This window comes from Sminthopsis crassicaudata, chromosome 5 (genome assembly GCF_048593235.1).
Source record: "Sminthopsis crassicaudata isolate SCR6 chromosome 5, ASM4859323v1, whole genome shotgun sequence".
NCBI lineage: Eukaryota > Metazoa > Chordata > Mammalia > Dasyuromorphia > Dasyuridae > Sminthopsis > Sminthopsis crassicaudata.
Genome location: NC_133621.1, coordinates 204048369 through 204069279, shown reverse-complemented (window position 1 = coordinate 204069279; position 20911 = coordinate 204048369). Strand labels below are relative to the sequence as shown.

General features: G+C 35.6%; 1 protein-coding gene across 1 annotated transcript in view; it reads right to left on the bottom strand.

The window, feature by feature from the left end:
* Nucleotides 1-1732: 1732 nt before the first annotated feature.
* Nucleotides 1733-20911, bottom strand: part of BEST3 (bestrophin 3) — a 45662-nt gene continuing 26483 nt past the window's right edge. Inside the window, exon 9 of the mRNA XM_074267263.1 lies at nt 1733-3248. Within this exon, the coding sequence (XP_074123364.1) occupies nt 2318-3248 (931 nt within the window). The 3' untranslated portion in view covers nt 1733-2317. The remainder of the gene's footprint in view (nt 3249-20911) is intronic.

Sequence of the window (20911 nt, the reverse complement as noted above, 5' to 3'; positions counted from 1 at the left end):
CTTCACAAACTATGATGATTCCATTTAGGTGTAATTTACTATCTTTAGACACCTACGTGGTGTAGTGGATAGAGTATTGGGCCTAGAGTCAGGAAAACCTGAGTTCAATCCAGCCTTAGACACTTGCTAGCTGTGTGACCCTGAACAAGTCACTTTGTCTGCCTTAGTTTCTTCATCTGTAAAATGAGCTAGAGAAGAAAAGACACTTTTTATTCTAATTTCTTTGCCAAGAAAACCCCAAACAGGGTACAAAGAGGGAGATGTAACTGAAATGACTGAGTAAATATCATTTTTGGCCTAACTAACTAAATTTTAAAACAGACTATTGGATTTGGAGTCAGAACGCCTGGCTTTGAATCCTAGAGAATTTTAGCTCTTCTACTCTCTTTTGTGGTACTACAGGGAGGTTCTATCTCTCTGTGCTAATATAATCACCAAAAGTGCTGATAGTGGACCATAGAATCAGGCTCAGTAAAAGCAGTAAGTGGTCCCATGTAACTGGATGACTGGGAATCCTATTCTAAATTCTGGAGGAAAATTATGTCCCCAAAATGTAGGGTTTTTCCCTCATGGTTCCTGGGGAAAAAAAAAAAAAAGGTTTTAATTGATGCTAGCTTCCTTTTAGCATTTAAGACCAAAGAGTAGAACCAATAAGAAATTGTGTAGTATATAAGTAGATAGTAACTGGCCACTGACTTCTATATCTCTGTCTTGGAATTTGGAGGGGGGGAAATTAGACCTGTGAAATTAGATTATACAGTAATGAGGCTGTGTTATTACTTATTAATACTATTATAAGGCAGCATAGTGTAATGTGTAATTAATTTAATGTAATGTAACTTTTTGATGTTCAAGGCTATAAATTGCAGAAAGGATGCTCACATGCACTGATAAAGAAGGAGTTTCCCCCTCTGATTTGCTGCATTTGTAGGAGTTTCTTCATCGGGGAGATCTTATACCATTGCCTGTATTAGGAAAGGAAGTTTTCTCACATCAGACAGAGTTCCCTTTCACACTGATTACATTGTAAGAAGTTCACTACTGAAATCACAAGTCCAGTCTTTATTACATTTGTTATAATTATTACCCTTAACAACACAATATAGGAGGGGCAGCTTGGCCAGCTATGAAGCCAGGAAGATCTGAATTCCAGTCCCATCTGTGTGACCCTGGGCAAGTGACTTAAGGTCTCAGGGATCTTTAAGAATATAAATTGAAAAGTAGGTGCTAAGTAACACCAATAGAGAAATTTTTCTCATCTGGAAATCACAGGCACAAGCTCCTTTTCCTCCTAATTCCTAAGAACATAATAAGTAACAGAGAGAAATAAATAATACCAAAATGTGAAAGAAAATGGATCCAGCAGAGGACAGATTTAAAGTTTCCTAGATCCAGAGAGAAGATCAAGGCTATAAAAGAGCAACAAGGGAGAATGAAAGAAGGAGAGTAAAAGTTGAAAAAACAAAAAGATCTCAAAATAAAGAAGGAAATTGTAGGGGAAAAATCACTAGAAATGTATTTTCCTTTGAATGTAGATGCAGAAGAAAAAGAAGAATACAGATGAACAATGAATCAGGTACTAAGCAGTAAGAAGATTATAGATAAGAGGATAATAGATTTAGAAATGGAAAAAACCTTAGGGATCATCTAGTTTGACACACAAATTATACAGCTAAGGAAACAGAGGCCATAAAATATTAAGTGCTTTGCTTCAGGTCACACAGGTAGCTTCTTTACAGACTCCGATGATTCCATTTAGGTGTAATTTATTATTTTGGGACAGCTAGGAGACAATGTGGGTGAGATAAGAATAAAGCTTAAACTACAAGATGGTCTGGTTAGGTTGATAGCACCTCTGATACCCAGAGCCATGGTAGGGAGGGATGTTGAGAAGTTAATCTACTTTCCTGTCTTTATAAGGAGCAGTAGAAAGCCAATGTAAGGACATGATATAAAAGAAGGGTGGCAAGTGTTTTGTGTTCTTTTGTTTGGACAGATTCTTTGATTAGAAAGCTTTGATACTGAACCCTGGGTAACTTTTATGGAAACAATTCTATGATAAACCATATTTGTTTTTGCTAAAAATGCTAGTATCCCCAGCAGCTGGTGCAGTGCCTCGTACTCAATAGGAACTTAATAAATGGCTCTTGATGGATTTCTCTTATTTTCTTCTTTTTCTTCTGACTTCCCCCCTTCCCAAGGTTTTGATAGATCTTAAGACATCCTGATTTTGATGATTATCATTTTTTTTTTTTTTTAAAAAACGATCTGTAAGTTGACCTCTTAAGTTTAGGGACAACTTTTTAAGGATCTTAAGCTAGAACCAGATCCCAGAACTTTTGGGCCTTCCTTTTGGTGACGCTTCAGGTTGCTCATTATTGAAGTCTGTGATATCGGTTTCTTTGGTGTCCAGATGTTCTAATAAATAATGAACATCTGGTTGAGTCTGAGGGGCGGCCACAAAGTTAATTCCACTGGACTGCGAGGATGTTTCTGTGTCTATTAAAAGAATAGTTTCAGGGGCTTCGGACTGAGGCTCGGGACTTAGTCCTGAGAGGGAGACCTGACTGGACTCCAGAAATCCCGGGAGGCTCCATCTCTTTGGGTATTTGTCCTCAGCGCTGCTCTCAAAAGCAAATTCAAGAATCTGGGCTTCGGTTTCCGGAGAAATGTCCTGAGTTGGTTGGGAAGGGGGCGGGCTGGAATCGTGGGGCTCAGCCGGCTGTTCCGTTCTAATGGGCCGAACTTCGGAAAGCAACGAGTCGGAGACGGAGGGCTGCGGGCTTGGCTGGCAGCTCTCCCCCGACGTGGGCGTTGGAACGTCGGGAGAAGTGATTAAGACTTCTGGGATCTGAAGGGTTTTGGTGGGAGAGGTTCTGGCACTGGATTGTGGGGTCAGGCTTCTTAGTGTGCTCGTGCGACTGGTTTCCCTGATCACGGACAGGTCCCCCATGCTGGAGTGCTGCGGGCTGCTGTCCCCGCGGCTCAGGTTCTCCTTGGTCCGGGGGGCGCGGGGGCGTTTTCTGGGAGGGATGTCCAGCAGGCCGCTGACGTGGCTGAGGTCGCTGGTCGGGAAGAACATGGAGCTGTCGCTGGCCTGCCTCCCGTAACTCCGTCTCACGGGGCTCGCGGGGTGTTCGTGGACACTCAGGAAACGTTTGACTCTCCTTATCACTGAGCGCCTGGGCCCGTGCTTCTCCTCATCCCAGACCCATTCTTCCCCCCCAGGCAAGTAGGACCCAGACAGCCTGAAACATAAAGAGAGAGCATGAGTGAGAGTTTTCAATAGGGTAGCTTTGAAGGCGGGATCAAGCGACCAATCACAGTTTCAAGCTATGTACCAGACACTGTGCTAGGAACTAGTAGAAAGATTGCGTTCCCACGGGGAATTGAGTGTAAACTGTTTGCACTATTGTCTTTCTTCCCAGGTTACTTTTACCTTCGGAATCCAATTCTTAGCGTGCAACAAGAAATTCGGTTTTACACACAGATATTGTATCTAGGATATATTGTAACACGTTTAACATATATGGGATTGCCTGTCATCTAGGGGAGGGGGTGGACAATTCGGAAAAGAAGGGAATACAAGGGATAAAGCTGTAAAAAAAATTACCCATGCATATGTGCTGTCAAAAAACTATAATTATAAAATTAATAAATATTAAAAAAAAAAGAAAGGAAGGATCTTCTCATCTACAAACAAAAGCACAGACAAGTTCTGGCTGAATAAATTTGAAACAATTTAATGTTGGGGAAAAAAAAAAAAAGAAAGAAAGATTGCGTTCTGGGCATTGAATCAGAAAGGCTTCAAAAGCCACTTTAGAAATCATTAGCTTTGTTACTGTGGGCAAGTCAATTATTTAATCTCTCTGGGTCTCAGTTTCTCCATCTGTAAAATAACTCAGTAACTTTTTTTTTTTGAGTTTTGCAGTAGTTTTTGTTTTTCCAAATACATACAAAAGATAGTTTTCAACATTCATCTTTGCAAAACCTCTGTGTTCCAAATTTTTCTCCTTTTCTCCCTCCCCACCCCACAGCAAACAATCGACTATAGGTTAGACATGTGCAATTCTTATTTCCATAATTCCTTAATTCCAATATTTCCATTTTCATCATGCTGTGCAAGAAAAATCAGATCAAAAGAGGGGGAAAAAACCACAAGAAATAAACAAAAAACAAGCAAACAACAATACCAAGAAAAGATGAAAATAGTATGTTTTTATCCTCATTTAGTCTCTATAGTTCTCTCTTTGAACATGGATGGCTCTTTCCCTCACAAGTCTATTGGAACTCAATGACTTCTAAGATCTTTTCCAGCTCTAATTCTATCATCCTATGTAATGGTCTCTACTTTCAAAAATTTAGCATCCTGCTAAAGAGAACAAACAACATGTTTACTTACATGTGTATGTACAGAGTACACATACACCTTTCCATATGTGCACCCTGCAAACTGGAAAATCTGTATAAATTTTTTTGGCCTTCTCTTTGTACCAGAGAAAAAGTACTAATTATCATGGTATTAAAAGATAAAATATGTTGATGTTATGCAATACCATACATATATCTTTTGCATTTCTGAGTTTTTAAACTTTTTGTGTCATCAATGGTACTTTGCATGCTGTCTGTGACTTCCACAAAACTCCCCAAAAATTCCTATTTAATTTCTTGTGCCAATACACAATACATTGAAACCAAGAGGGAGAAAGTCACACTGTGGAAGGGATAACTCTATATATGTAAAATAAAAGTAATTTTAGGGATAAAACACTAACATTTGAGGGGAACAGGAAAAGCTAAAAGCAGGAAAGATTCTAAGAGGGAGAATGGGGTGGGAGATGGAAAATATTTTAGGCATGGAAGTATTTATAGAACACCTATTATATGCTAGGATCTGGGCATAAAAGCTAGCCCTTACATAGAACTTTAAGACTTACGAAGTGCTTTACAAATATTATAATTAACATTTTATTCTCCCAACAACCTGGGACATAGTTGCTCTTACTATTAGCCCCATTTTACAGATTTAGTTACAGGTTAGGAAGTAAATTAATAAGTTGGGGTGTTTTTCCTAAAGTGATAATATTAACTTAGGAAATGTTGGCTTTAAATATTTGGGAAGAAATAGCATTTATTCCACTTCCACCAACTAACAACATGGTTCCAATACTTCTCAATCGACCAAAAGGAAAGGAAGAGATTCAAAAAAATAAATCTCCATAAAGATAGCCTTGGACTTGTGCACTACAATCGAATATTTAAAAATAATACATTCATCAAAAGAAGGAATTTCCCGTGTTTGTGTTTATGTGTAAAAATATAAGGGAATTTTTCTTAGTGAATGATTATATTCCTCAAAATCCCCACAATCCGCTAAATATGTTAAATCCCTGTCTGCTCACCGAGAGAGCCTAGTGTTATGGAAAGAGAATTGAGAGAATTTGGTTCAATTTTCAGCTCTGACATGATATTTCTGGGTCTTAGTTTCTTTACCTATAAGGAGATAGAATAATATACAAGCATTACTATAACTGCCTGTCTCATGAGGTCATTATGAGGAAATGTTTAGGAAGAGAATGAGAACAATGAAACTATTTGTAACCACAGATGTAAGCTGAAATAAAACCAGATCAGAATTATAAAATGTTTGAGCCAAAAGGGATGCTGGTGAGCTAAGCTATATCCTCATTTCTATAATATCTTAATACCTCTCTGCCCCAGTTTCCTCATCTGTAAAGTGAGATTGGGCTTAATGGCATCTGAGGTCACTTCCAGTTTTCATTTATTCCATCCCTTCTTCAGGTTAAAAAAATTGTTTCATTAGTTTGTGTTTTGTTTTTGTTTTTAAACATAACAATATCTGGTTTTACTTTTACTTTACTTTCAAAGTGAAAATGAAATTTAGCCAAATTATTTCTTTATTGCCTTTTTCTTCTAATCTTGATGAGGAATTCAGAATTTCTTCTGCTTTACTCAAGGCTCATGTTGAAACCATTTTGGCTTTTCTAGGAAGAACTAGAAATGAAGATTATCAAGTAGTGACATTCTAATAGCTGAACTATCATCAACTATGATCAGTATTTAGAAGGACACAGAAAAATTATATATGTCATGGGAGAAAAAAAGAAAGAAGGTAGGATGGGGGGAAATGCCGTTTTTCTGTAGTTATGAGCGAAAGACTAGCAATTGGAATGATCAGTTAGCTAAATCCCGAGTGATGTCCATTTATAGAGATGCTTGGGGTTAAGGTGGAGAGTTGGCTACTGTCCTAGAAATCCAGCCCTGAGCCCTATTGGGCCGGGGAGAGCTGCACACTGGCAGGATCCCGTTACATCAGGCTATAGAAACATGACTCATGATTGAATGCCTGTCACACTGGCCTGGGTTGTGTGAGGTCAGCTTCTGGGTCATGCTTGACAGGGATTCATTTGCCAACCGAGGAAACGAGAGGAGATAAGGTCAATAGATAGTAAGATTCTCTACTATTTGCCCTGGGACTCAGGTCAAGTTGGAGATCTCCATCATTTCCTATTTATCCTGGAAGTGATAGAATCTGGTGGACTAGAACTAGAATCTACAAAGTTTCCCCACATGGCAATCTCCAAGTTATATAAAAATGTAATTTACCTTATATGTTTATATATATGAATTATATCTATGAATAACCTAAAAATGTAAGAAAGCTACTTGGCTTAGGAAGGCCTCATGATGCAGGGGGAAGAATATTGGAGTCCTGAATTCAAATGTGGCTCAAGACATTTGTCCTATGACCTAGGCAAAATCAATGAAGCTTCATGTAAAATGAGAGGGCTGGACTAGGTGACTTCTCAGATCTGTTTCAGTTAAAATCTATGAGATAGCTGGATCCTTTGTATTTGAATTCACACCATTTAAAGTTATTGTTATGTAAAATATGATAATTTGTTCTTTTGTTCAATTTTTTAGTTGGGCCCAATTCTTCATGACCCCATTATGGATTTTCTTGGCAAAGATACTGAAATGTTCTGTCATTTCCTTCTCTTTTTCATTTTACAAATGAGAAACTGAGGCAGACAGGGTGACTTGACCAGGTTCAGTTAGTAAATGCCATTACTCAGACTTCAGGCCCAGAGCTGTACCCACTGCACCACCTAACAGTCTTATAGTTATGTAAAAATAGTAATTAGTTTTTTTGTTGTGATTTACTCTCCAAGATCCCATTTGAAGTTTTCTTAGCAAAGATATTAGTTTGCCATTTCTTCCTCTCATTCATTTTATAGATAAGGAAACAGAGGCAGACAGGATTAAGTGACTTGCGCATAGTCAAACAGTTAATAAGTGTCTGAGGCTTGATTTGAATTAGGAAGATGAGTCTTCCTAACTTTAGGCTCTACCCACTGTACCACAGTATGAATTTGAATAATGTAACCACTTCATTATTTGCACTAATTAAGACCTGGTTATATTATGCAGTATTTACAAAAAAGTAAAGAATGCCTTTATAGATAATTTTCTTTATTCAAAAAGATAAATAATATGTTGTAGTGGAAAGAATCCTGACTGACACATATTGGTTGAGTGAGCAAGCATTAAACCTCTCAATAGACAGAACTACTCTCTAAAGATATTTGTTGCCACTTTGTATGTGTAAAGGAAGTTTTCACACGCTAGATGTTACCACTATACAATAAAAAAATCACACACATGTTTACATATATACATGGACATATCTTGTATATGTATACATGTATATACATTTATTTTCTATAGTTATATTACATTAATATATAAACATATAATGTGAATGCATATACATGCATATGTACATATATACATACATAAATGTGTATATACACATGTATATATGTAAATACACACAGAGAGGAAGGTAGTTTTCTTGTGAAAAAACTCTCTCTATTAAAGCAAACATCTTATTGACTAAGTCTTAGAGTCTTGTTTGAATAAGAATCTTAAGAACTTAAGTGACTTACTCAGTCAGTCAGGACGCAAGGTAAGATTTTGAAGTATTCCTGATTCCAATGCCATCTCTTTCTTCCCTCCGTTCTATAGTTATATGCCTTTCCTGAACCAAAACTGTATCCTTACTGAATTTCCTTTCCCTGCTATGGCTAAGTAAGTATATTTCAGATGGTCTAAGTATATCTCATTTCATTCCAGTCCCAAACCTGGACCACTGAACTAGGCTGAGTCAGGGCTGGCCCACAACTCAGGACCTCTGACTTCAATTCCAGTGTACTTTCCTCTCCACACTGCCCTTTCTCATCTTTCTCAGGAGGCAGCCAGAAAAGACAAATGTTGGCTTTACTCTGTTATAAACCATGGTCATTTACGCCAGTTAGAAGAGATAAACACATGTCCCCTGAGAACACAAGTGTCTGTCTCTTTAATCTATAATTGGAGCTCCAGGTGGTACTTGCCTGTCATTTTTGGCCTAGGAATAGTTTAGTTTTTAGTAGATTATGCAAATCATTAAAAAATAGAGCCTAATAAAAAACAACCTCCCAGAGAGTCTGTTCTGAATATTCCTCCCCTTTCCCCAAATCTCAGAAGGGATAAAGAGGACCAGGAAAGGGGAATCACAGTGTCAACCTAGCAGCCAAGAGACAGGATGATGATGGTGCCCTATATGTCATTAGAAGACCATGATAGATGGAGGTGATGAGTTGGAGAACCACTGAAAAAAGTATGCCCCTGGATGTTGGTCCCTCTTGATATCACAGCAAAGTCCAGACAGCCCCCATGCTAATTATGTTATGTATGATCCCAGCAGCCAACCTCACCTGCTACACTAAATAAGATATCTTATCATCATCTTTGGCCTTTAGTGCAGTTTTGATGTGAATCTCTATAACACTTCCACGATGGCCTTTTGTTGAGGCTACAGTCACCAAGTCAATGTTTTGTTTACTGATTGAAATTTATAATCATAGGGGCAGCTAGGTGGCGCAGTGGATAGAGCACCAGCCTTGAATTCAGGAGGACCTGAGTTCAAATGTGGTGTCAGACACTTAACTCTTCCTAGCTTCGTGACCCTGGGCAAGTTACTAAACCCCTGCCTCAGCCAAAAAAAGAAAGAAATTTATACTCATAAATGAATTTAGAGAAAAGCTCTAAGTCCTGGGATACACATTGCCCCTCAACAACATGAAAAATATCTTTCCTTACTATTATCCCAATCTAAACATAATAATACTAGCTAGCACTCAGATAGTACTTTAAGGTTTGTAAAAATGCATTATCCCATTTGATATTCCCTGAGGGAATATTGATATACTCCTGGGGGGCAGGTGATATTATTTTCCCCATTTTACAGATGAAGAAACTAAGGCAGGCAAAAATTAAATGACTTGATACCTACTATCTAATTTGAACTCAGGTTTTAAATCCTATCTACCATACCACTTAGATCTGTCTACACCTTTTTTTTTTTTTTTTTTTTTTAATGATCTCTTGTTTAAAAAAAAAAAAAGAAAAAGAAAAAGAAACTGCCGTTGAGAGTTCTGACTAGAGATTCAATAAATATTTGTAAAATACTGATGAACGATGTCAAAAATTAATAAATTAAGAAGAAAAAGAAAATTTCTGCTGTCAACTTGAGAGTCTTCCCGCTTTCTAATTTTCCAGGAAGTGTTTAATATCTACTAATGTCAAGTGCTGGGAAGGGGATCTCTCCTGAGCTGTATATTCTCAGAGAAGAGGAAGGAAGGATGCTCTCAGTTGGATTCCATTTTATTTCATCTGCTTTCAGAACTAATTGTGGCAACCTTTTCCAGATAATGAAGCCAATTGGAATTGGTTTACTCTCACTTTCCCTAGAATATTGCTTACCTGGAGGATTTGGCTCTCTACAACTCTGGGATTAAATCCAAGGTGTTAACTTGAAAATCACAGAAAGTTCAAATGGAGAGAACTTGAAGGGCTAGGAAAGGTAGGATTTTAACCCATATCTCTCTTCTTTTATTCTGTCTAATCATTGATTCCAATCTTCATCAGTGTTTGCTAACTTCTCATTTCCTAATCTGTGAGACAGATTCATAGATGCCTTTCTGATTGAGCAAGCCATTGTTCTGATTAGATCGTGTTAGAAGAAAATTTTAGATCTTTTTTTTTTTTTTTTTAATTGTCTGGATTTTTAGAGGTCTTGAGAAGAGTGCCCTGAAGAGTGATGAAGTAAGGTCGTTATTAAAAGAAATTTAGATTTGAAAGCAACTTTAAAAATATCATATTAGGTTATAGCTTTTTAGAAAAATCAATAGAACTCTTAAGTGATTCACAAAGACTAAGCCAAGAAACCAGAATCAGTAAGCAATGGAAATTTGAAAGTAAACCAATAAATTTATGAGTTTACAGGGTGTTTTCCCTCAATGTATTTACAGATTTGAGGGAAATAGATTTGTAAGGTCATCTAAGATTATCTTTTAAGAAACATTATCTCCTTTCCAACGTGGGATTCATTCTAATGGAAAACTGTCAACAATTTGTTGGCAAGAAAACAGAACTTGTGAGGTCTTTTATACTAATCAATGCTAGTTTTTTAATGAATTGTAACATATCAGATATTGCAAGATAATGGAGATTTCAACCCACTTTGTTGTTAGGGCAGGCTGGAGTCAGGAAGACAATCTTTATGGAGGACTGACTGTATGACCATTGGCAAGTCATTTAACTGTGTTTCCATCAGTTTCCTCATCTGTAAATTTGACCTCAGACAACTAACTGTATGATCTTGGTCAAGTTACTTAAGCCCATTTGCCTCAATTTCCTCATCTGCAAAATGAGCTAGAAAAGGAAATGGCAAGCTATCTATATCTTTGCCAAGAAAATCCCAACTGGGATGACAAAGAGTCAGATACAACTGAACAACATATCATATATTGCAAGATAATAGCGATTTCAACTGACTTAGAATTTGACAAGCTAAAAATTGATGTCAAATGGGGAAAATTCATTAAAAACGACTCTCCCTATTTATGAATGGAATCGAAAACTTAATAGTAGGACAAAAAAAATCCTATAAAATTAATTAAAATAAAAATTCACTTCCCCAGAATTAAGAACTGATACTTTAATATACTTTAAACAATTATATATTTAAAATATTTTTATATATTAAAATAATATACTTTAAACAAATTTCATTTTAAAATACCAATTCTTAATATAGCCTCTTCCAAAATCTAGCTGTCCTGGTGTCAATCTAGCTTTTGTGACCCAAATCATGTGAACCTTAGTTTCAGAGAGATTAAGTGATTTATTTATCTCTATGATATTGCTAAGAAGGATCTTTATTGTTACTGTTGTTTGTCTTTTGATCTGGAAGAGAACCATGACATCAGAGACTTGATGCCATGACATGCAAATGAAGTGGATTTAAGTGAGGGAGGACTAGCTGTGTGAACATTGGCAAGTCATTTAATTGTGTTTCCATCAGTTTCCTCATCTATAAAATGAACTTTGCTGAGAAAACCCCAAGTGGGGATTACCAAGAGTTGGGCATGACTAAAACTACTAAAAAATAACAATAGAGGAATAGGGGAGAAAAGCAATATAATTAACTTTCATTATCATTATCATTGAGTATCATTTTATGTATTAAGAAATGCAACATGCATTACTTCAGACAAATTGGTGATATAGTAGATAGAACATGGGACCTGGAGTTAGAAAAACCTGAATTTAAATCCTATTTTGACATTTGCTACTCTGTGACCCTGGGCTATAAGACCAATGTCTTCCTCAGTTTTCTCAAATGGAATATAAAGATATAATATCACCTAGAGTTGTGATGAAATGAGATGAATTTTGAATTCATGAACTGAATTTTGAGATGAAAGATGAGATGAAATTTGTAAATTACTTTGCCAACCTTCAAATGCTATGTGGAATTATTGCTGTATGATATATGTTTCTAATTTGAATTTAATTAAAATTTTCAGACAAGTATTTTCTAAACATCTAGTTTTTGTATGTGTGCGCGTGTGCGCGCATGTGTGTGTGTGCACAAATACATTTCCTGGGACTAAGAACAGCAATAGCAGTACTAGCTCATCGCTAAAAGACACTGAGATCAATCTGAGGTTTGGCTGAACTGACCTTACTCTTACTTGATACTCTTACTGAGAGAGACTTTGCTAGCAGATCTTTATTACTTCTTTGGGTCATATGCATGTGGAAACTGCTTCACTAGACCTTGCAAACCCCTAAGAGTTCCTGTATTTCCTAAAGCAGACGTCATTTTAATCTATTTTTATCATCATGATCAGGCTTAATACTGATTAATACAGGATCATAGGATTTTAAAGCTAGGGGACCTAGATGTCAGATGTCTGACCTCATTTTACTAATGAAGAAACTGAGGACTAGGGATGAGAAGTGACTTTCTCGAAATGGTAATTATGTATAAAATGTCAAAGTACAAAAATTAACAATTCTTTTGTTTTATTTTTTCTAATTTAAAATTATGTTTAAAAGTAGGTAAAATAAAATGATCTAGGGCCATCTTAGTAGAGACAAAATGAAGAATTTTGGCCAACAATAAGAAATACAGTGGTTTCCATATAGTTATGATAGATTGCTAATAAATCAATATATTATGAAACAAAGCAGCATAGCTTAGGGTACTAAATAGAGTCTTAAAATTAGGAAATCTTGGATTCAAATGTTATTTCACATACTTATTAGTTTAATAGGTTCTTATCTACAAAATTGCGTGGTGCTGGTGTTGGACTTGGTAGCCTTTCTGGGGGATATTTCTGCTAGCTATAAATCTAATAGCCTATGACCTCTTAGTTGAAGAAAAAAAATTTGTCTAAGAATTTATTAGAGCAGAAAGAGCCAGAGTATAATGTTTCTATGTTGGCAAAGCAACAATTTTCTCTTAAGTGGCTTTAATACAGTAGGATTTGACTGGTCATGTTTATACTTAACATTATTTATGATGTGAAGTTTAAGCAGAACATGGTAGGATGAGAAATAGATGGTTTTGACAAAAAGAATCCTTTATGAAGAGTTAAAAATCTTGGGTTTGGATCTCAATTTTTCTTTTGACAGTGAATCACAAATTCTCTCTGGATCTCAGTTTCTCCAATGTACAATTACAGGGCTAGACTAGATGATATATAGGGGTACATTTTGTAAATTGTGCATGTCAATACTCAAACACTCAATTTTTCCCTCTTCTTATTCTCCCATCCCACCCCTTCAAGATTAAATATGTCAAGATTCTCAATTTAGGTAGGTCTTTCTGACCCCAGGTCACTCTAATCATGTTGTCTCTCTAACATTGTTGGTACCTATTACCTTGCATTATTCATTCACCTTTTATATTTCTGTCCTATTCTAGATATTAAATTGTTTGGGTATAGAGACTTACCTACTTTTATAATTTATCTTCAATGCTTAGCATAGTATCTTACATGTAATATCTATTTATTGATAGATTAATGACATTGAAATGTGAACTCACTTGGAAGATTACTGTTAAATGTACAAACAGTTATATTCAAATATATTTGTGAAAATGCACTTACTCATTTACTCAAGACCAACAATGATCTTAGTCAAGTTAGAATACTTTACTTACATGATTAACTTTATCAAAATGGAGGCAGCTAAATGGTTCAACAGATAGAATGTTGAACTTGGAATTAGGAAAGATTTGAGTTCAAATCTGGCCTCAGTCCCAAACTATATGACTTTGTGTAAATCACTTAATCTCTGTGTAATTTAATCCATTGGAGAAGGAAATGATAAATCACTCCAGTATCTTGACCAAGAAAACTCCATATAGGATCTTGAAGAGCTATATACAACTAAAATAACTGAATATCAATAACAAAGTTTTCTATTACTTTAATTGTTCTTCTATTAGGTTGTTAACTCCTGACTATTCTATCACAATCACAATGAATGCTGTTTCAATCAAAGCTTCCTAAGAAATATTTTATTCCATGATTCCTTGAGCTATAGTAACAGCTCTACAAATTGCCATGTAAATGCACGAAATATGAACTTCTCATCACAGAATGTATTCAAGAAGGGCTGAATGATGAACTCCTAGGAATTAGTAGAGGGGATTTCCTCAGATGACTCTTAAGGTCCCTTTCAGTGCTAAGAATTTGTGAATTCATGAAAATTCAGAACATTTAGAAGATAATTTTAATGGAGATATAAATGTAAAATTTTAAAGTATATTTACATTTTAAATAATGTTTTAATGATATTTTAAAAATCTATAAAAATAGAAACTCCTGAGTTGAGAAATGATCTATGTTTCTCCTTGATGTGAATCAGGAATGATGCTACCACCTTAATTTTGTCACCATTCTAGGAGGAGTAAATCATGGTCACTTTGCCCTTACTTCTTGTTTTCTACATTGCACAAAATTGGACAATTTTTTACTTATGTGACAAGGAGCAAGCTGTTTTTACATCTCTGGGTTTCAGTTTCCTAATCTGTCAAATAAATGCCTTTAAGATCCCATTCCAACTCTACCTCGATGACCTTAGAATTCAATGATTAGTTGGTCATAGAGATCCCCTCCACATTTTGAGCTTTCACCTCAGAAATCATATTACCTTATGCTACAAGAAATATTAGATGTGAAATCAGAAAGATCTGGTTTCAAATCCTGCCCCATATGAAATACATCACTATGACCACATACAACTTCAGACAGCTCTCCTAGACTTCAATGAGGTATGTTGTCTATCCGCCTCATGAGACTTATTTGCAATACTAAAAAACCCTGAAAAATCAAAAGTAGGGAGAAATTTCATCTCATTGCATCTGATTATAGAGAAGTCAAGACTAGAATTATGAATGATTCTCTCCAAAGATGCTCCTCTTGTCTCTCTTTTAGAAATCATATCCTATTCAACCATAAAGAGAATATGGGTAGACATATGTAGTATTTATAATATTAAAAAAGAAGATAAAGACTGATTCAGTTCCTTAGGATGTTCCTATAGATAGCTTTGTATTTATTTATTTTCATGTTGTCTCTCCCATTCAATTGTAAGCTCTTTGAGGGCAGGGACCGTTTTTTGCCTTTTTGTATCCCCAGCACTTAGCTCAGTGCCTAGCACAGAGGAGGAGCTTAATAAAGATTTATTGATTTACCATATGATCAAAAATAATAATTGATTATTGATTGATTATTCCTCCCTATTAAGAAGGTAAAGGGAAGAAAATGAAGTTTTGGGGTTATTTTTTATTGTAAAAATAAATTATAAGCATTTCTTCTCTAAGACATTCTTATACAATTATCTTAAAAGAAGTTTTTATTTCAGTAAAAGACTACTTTGCAATTGTATTATATCACGGTTTAATAAAGTTTCTATTGATTAAAACTTTACAAACATGTACATATATATATATATATTTATTTATTACACTGGGAATATTGCCACTGAGAATACCTTTGCTTTATTATCCAATCATAAAAAGTGCATCTGTTTCATGTTATGCTTTAAATATATACAGTATATTTCAGTAGAACAAGATTATTTTGCTCCCTGTGATTGTTTTTAGGAATTCTGGCTAGGCAGGGTGGTACATGTATATAACAACTACTGGAGAGGGTGTTTACTGGCAAAACTTACATTTGGGAACTATGAACTACAGTAGATGAAGCTAATTGGGTGTCTTCACTAAATTCAACATGAATATGATAAGTCTCTGGTTACTGAGGTGCCACTAAATTACCTGATCAGAGTGTTTAGGGCCAAAGTAGCCCTTGAATTTACAGCCTGGGTAAAATAGATACAACCAGCTTAAAAGGGGGGAAGGAGAAGGAAAGAAATGAAAAAAAGCTGTTTGGAATAAGGCTTCAGTAAAATTAATATTTCTACAATTAGCAGTTATAATTTTAAAAAATAAATGAGCCACAAGATAATTCATCTTATTATAAAAGTTCCCATTATTCAATTTTATTTCCTTTCCTTGCAAAAATAATCTTAGACAATAGAGCTTCTTTCTTTATTAGCCCACACAAGAAATTTAGACTAATAATTAAATTTTTAGTTGTTGGAATCATAAAAAAAAAAGGAAAAATGCCTTTGGAAGGATAAGATCATTAGGACTTGTAAGAATTTGGTGACTCATAGCACGGATGCTATAGTAGCCTCCTAGATATCAGTAACATAGGTGACACACTTTTAGATTAGATCTATGTATTCGGTTAGAGATTAGAATATCTAACACACACACATACATGTTGGAGAACTCATTTCAGGAGCAGTTATAACCTCTTTCTTTCCTAGGATTTTAAATCTTTTTGATGGAAAACAAGGCAATGGATGGATGGATTACCTGAATGAATAGATGTAGGTGTGTATATCTAAATGGATGGATATATACATGAATGGATAAATGGGTAGATGGATGGATCTATGGATAGAAGGATAGATAGTTGAGTAAGTGGTTTATTCATTGCACTTTCAGAATCCTTAGAAGACTATGACTTCTTTGTCTTTGATTTGCTCTATAGTATAGTATTAACTGTTGCTTTGAGTGAAATTAGATTTTCTGGCTCATCTGTTTTATTTTTCAAAGTCTGGAAAATGTGGGTGAATGACTAACTCCCATTGCTTCCCAAATAAGCACTCGGGAGTTCTTCAGGTTAGTAGACCTTGAAGAAAAGGATATTCCTTCAAATCTGTGATTAAACCAGTGGCAGATATCCTTTGATTCATTCCAGTGCCTAGAGCTTTTCCTTCCTTTTTTTTTTCCCCAGCAAATTTTAATTGATTTTGTTTTCTGGGATTTTCCTGGTAAAGGTTAGTGTACCAAATACGGATATTTATAATTTATACTAAGAAAAACACTATTATTTTTAGAACTTTTCTTGCTAAGCATCTTAGCAGTGACATATGTTTTTGCTGCTTGCAGACTTTTTTCCTCATCATGGCTCAAAATGTTCCCAACATTAAGCTAATAAAGAGATACCCCCAATTAGCATAGCAGATCGTGAATAGCCTAGTCAGAGAATGATGCTAAAATGCTGAAGAGCCCAAACTAAATGTGTTTGAAGGAAAGAATTCCTGAAATAATAAAGAGGCAATGTGGTCTGTAATATAGTCTATAGGAGGCTGGACTTGTAATCAGGGGAGACCTGACTTTTAAATCCCATTTTGCTGTATGGGATTGCCTGTCATCTAGAGGAGGGAGTAGAGGGAGGGAGGGAGGGGAAAATTTGGAAAAATGAATACAAGGGATAATGTTATAAAAAAATTACTCATCCATATATACTGTCAAAAACTTTATAATTATAAAATTAATAAATCCCATTTTATATGCTAGCTATGTGACCTTTAATCTCTCTTAATCAATCAACATATATGTATGGATACATACAGAGATACAATATACATGCAGAGTAGATGGAAAGATCCTTAAGGCAGCCAGGAGTACCAGCTGAGAAAGTTCTATAAAAGAGGCCATTTTTATGAGTCTAGAAGGAAGTCAGGAGTTCTAAGAAGTAGAATTAAGGAGGGAGAACTTTCCAAACATAGTAAAACCTAATGCAAAGGCATGGAGATGGGAGATGGAACATTTCCTGTGAAGAACAGCAAATTGGCTAATATGGTTGAATAGTAGAATGAATGGAGAAGAATAATGTGTAAGGCAAGGGACCAGGTTGTAAAGAGCTTTAGATATTAAACAGAGAAGTTTATATTTGATCCTGGAAGCAACAGGAAGGCATTGAAGTTTATTGAGAAGGATGGATGATATGGTCAGTGCCTCCATTAGGAAAAAATTATAGACTGGAGTAGGGAGAGATGAGTCAGGGACAATAATTAGAAGGCTAGCATAATAATCCAGATGAGAAATGGTGATGTCCTCAATTAGGTAGTGGTGACATGAATAGAGAAAAGAGAAATTAGATTTTAAAAAAAGATTGTGAAGAAAAAAATATTAATATTTGGGATTAACAATTTGATTTTTTTTCTTTCCATTTTCTAATCAAATTAACTAAAGGTTTATCTATTTTGTTGTTTTTTTTTTCATAAAACCAACTCTTAGTTTTATTTATTAATTCAATAGTTTCCTTACTTTCAATTTTATTCATTTCCCTTTTTATTTTCAGAATTTAAAATTTCGCATTTAATTGAGGGTTTTCAATTTGTTCTTTTTTTTTTTTTAGCTTTTTTAGTTGTAAGCCCAATTCATTGATCTTCTTCTTCTCTATTTTATGCAAGAAACATCTAGCAATATAAAATTTCCCCTTATAACCGCTTTGGCTGCATCCCACAAATTCTGGTATGTTGTCTCATTATTGTCATTCTCTTAGATGATGTTATTGATTGTGTCCTTGATTTGTTGTTTCACCCATTCATTCTTTAGGATTAGATTGTTTCATTTCCAATTAATTTTTGGTCTATTTTCCCCTGGCCTTTTATTGCATATGATTTTTATTGCATCATTATCTGAAAAAAATTAGCAATATTTGGAAACTGAAAGAATATGTGGGATGATTGAGAGTGGGAAGTCCAGGATGATACTGAGATTGTGAACACATGATGGAAAAGGATTCTTATGATCTCTCCAGTAATAGGAAAATTTGAAATAGGTAGAGCTTGGGATGACAGTTAATGACTTCTGTTTTTGACATGTTGAATTTAAGATATGGATGGGACCTTCCTTTTAAAATGTCCAATAGGCAGGTTGTGATATAGGACTAAATCTCAGTAGTCTGAGGCTATAAATATACTTTGGATGTTTTTTGCTTAGAGATTATAAATTAAGTCATAGAAGCTGCTAAGATCATCAAGTGAAAAAGTTTATAGGGGGAAAAGAAGAGGTTCCAGGACTGAGCTTTGGGAATATTTGTGATTAGTGGACATGACGGGTGAAAATTCTACAAAGGTGACTGAGAAGGAGAGAACAAAGGAGAAGTGAGAAGAAAGAAACATATAGCAGTGTCACAAAAACCCCAAGAGGAAAGAGTATTTAGGAATAGAAGGTGATTGACAATATCAGATGCTACAGAGAGATCAAGACCGAAGACTGATATAAGGTTGTTAGCTTTCGCAAGAGATCATTGGTAATTTTGGAGAGAGCAATTTCAATTGAATGCTGAGATCTGAATCCAGACTACAGGAAATTCTGGAGAATTGAGAGACGAGGAAGCAAAATCACTAGATGTAGAGGGCTATTTCAAGGAGCTTAGCTGAGAAGAAGAGATATGGGGCAATTGATGGCAGAAATGGTAGGATTTGGAAAGAGTTTTTCAAAAATGGGGAAAACAGGTAGGCAATAAAAAAGGGGAATATATAGATATGGGGAGATAGAAAATTAGAAAGTAGGGATACTAATGGAGGCAAAGTGACAGAGAAGATGCTAAGGGATGTGGAAGGGCATATATAGGGCCATTTTTAAATTAGAGGCTGGAATGAAGGAGCTAGACAGGGATGCAGCCAGAACAATGTTAGATCAGAAATGGGAAAATAGAGAGACTGTGGCAAATGGTTTCAATATTTTGATGAAGTCTAAGGCAAAGCCCTCAGCTGAGAGCACTGAGGAGAAGGTGGTGTGGAAATTTTAAGGAAACAAGAAAAAGGTTTAAAATAGTTGACACAGTGAGTGGTATAGAGAATAATGGGGGAAGAATAGAAGGATCACCTTGCTTCACTGAGGTCCCAATGAAGATTAGATAACATAAATTTGTAGTCCATCCATACACACTTTAATGATGTCCTCCAGCTTGGTTCAATGGAACATGGATAGGACCAAAGGAGAAAGATGGTGGGAGTAATGCAGGCTTGAAGTTTGACAATAAGACAGGAGCTTTAAGAGTGAGAGGGTGTGGAGATGAACTGGTTCATCAAGAAGTCAAGGGAGCAGAGCGTAAGAAGAACAAGGGCGAGAGCTTGGGAAGCAATCAAGGAACCAGATCAATGTAACCAGAGTAGAAAAGTGCTGACTGAGGGGTGAAGGCACTGGTCATGGTAAGGATGAACAATAGGGTTAAAGATAGACATAGGGAGAGAGAGAGAATGGGAAAAAAAGGTTATTTCTTGAATATGGAAGTGAAACACTTGTAGGTAATGGCAAGATCAAGGATATGATGGATTCTATGTACAGCTGTAGTGAAGGGAAGGAGGAGGTCTGTGAAATGACTAGAATGAACAGCTGGAAAGACCCTCAGTTTCTGAAGAAGCTATTCAGCCTCAGTTTCTTCATCTGCAAAATGAGAAGTTTGGGTTTAAGGACTCTAATGTCTTATGCTATTTGAAACCCATGATTTTAGGATGTGAGAAAATAATACACATTTATTATTTCCAGGTGAAATAGGAAGGATTTGAAAGATCCTAGTTGGCTTGATTAATGTCTTAGAAGGTGGAGTTTATGGCATTTAAAGAGATTTATCAAGCACCTAAAAGATGCCAAGCAGAAATGAACAATCAATTTTTTTTCCTGATCCAGAACTTTAATATGTATGTTAAAATGATTAATATGACAACAGTTTCACTGAGCTATCAACACTGGGATATCTCTTTTTCTTATTTCTGCTTACTTTCTCCCACTCAATTCAGAAATTCACTAATCTTTCCTCCAATCAGGTTACCTAATTTTGTATCCTGGTTAATTGTTTCCTTTTAATTAATTGGTCTTACTTGATTAATCACTTTTAATGTATAAAAACCTAATAAAAATGTATAAAACCCCCCTGTAGTGGGGGTCCATCTCTAAGCTGAGGTCTAGTCCCAATTTGTCATTTACTTGGCACACATTGGTTAATAAATCAAGATCTCAGAAGCTCATATCTTTGTCTCAGTCATTACATCTTTTCTACTCCATAGCATCAAGATCCAATGGCAAGAAACTTTGAAAACTAAAGCTCAAATTTGGAACTGTGCCCAAAGGGTCATCAAACGGTCATACCCTTTGATCCAGCTGTGTTTCTAT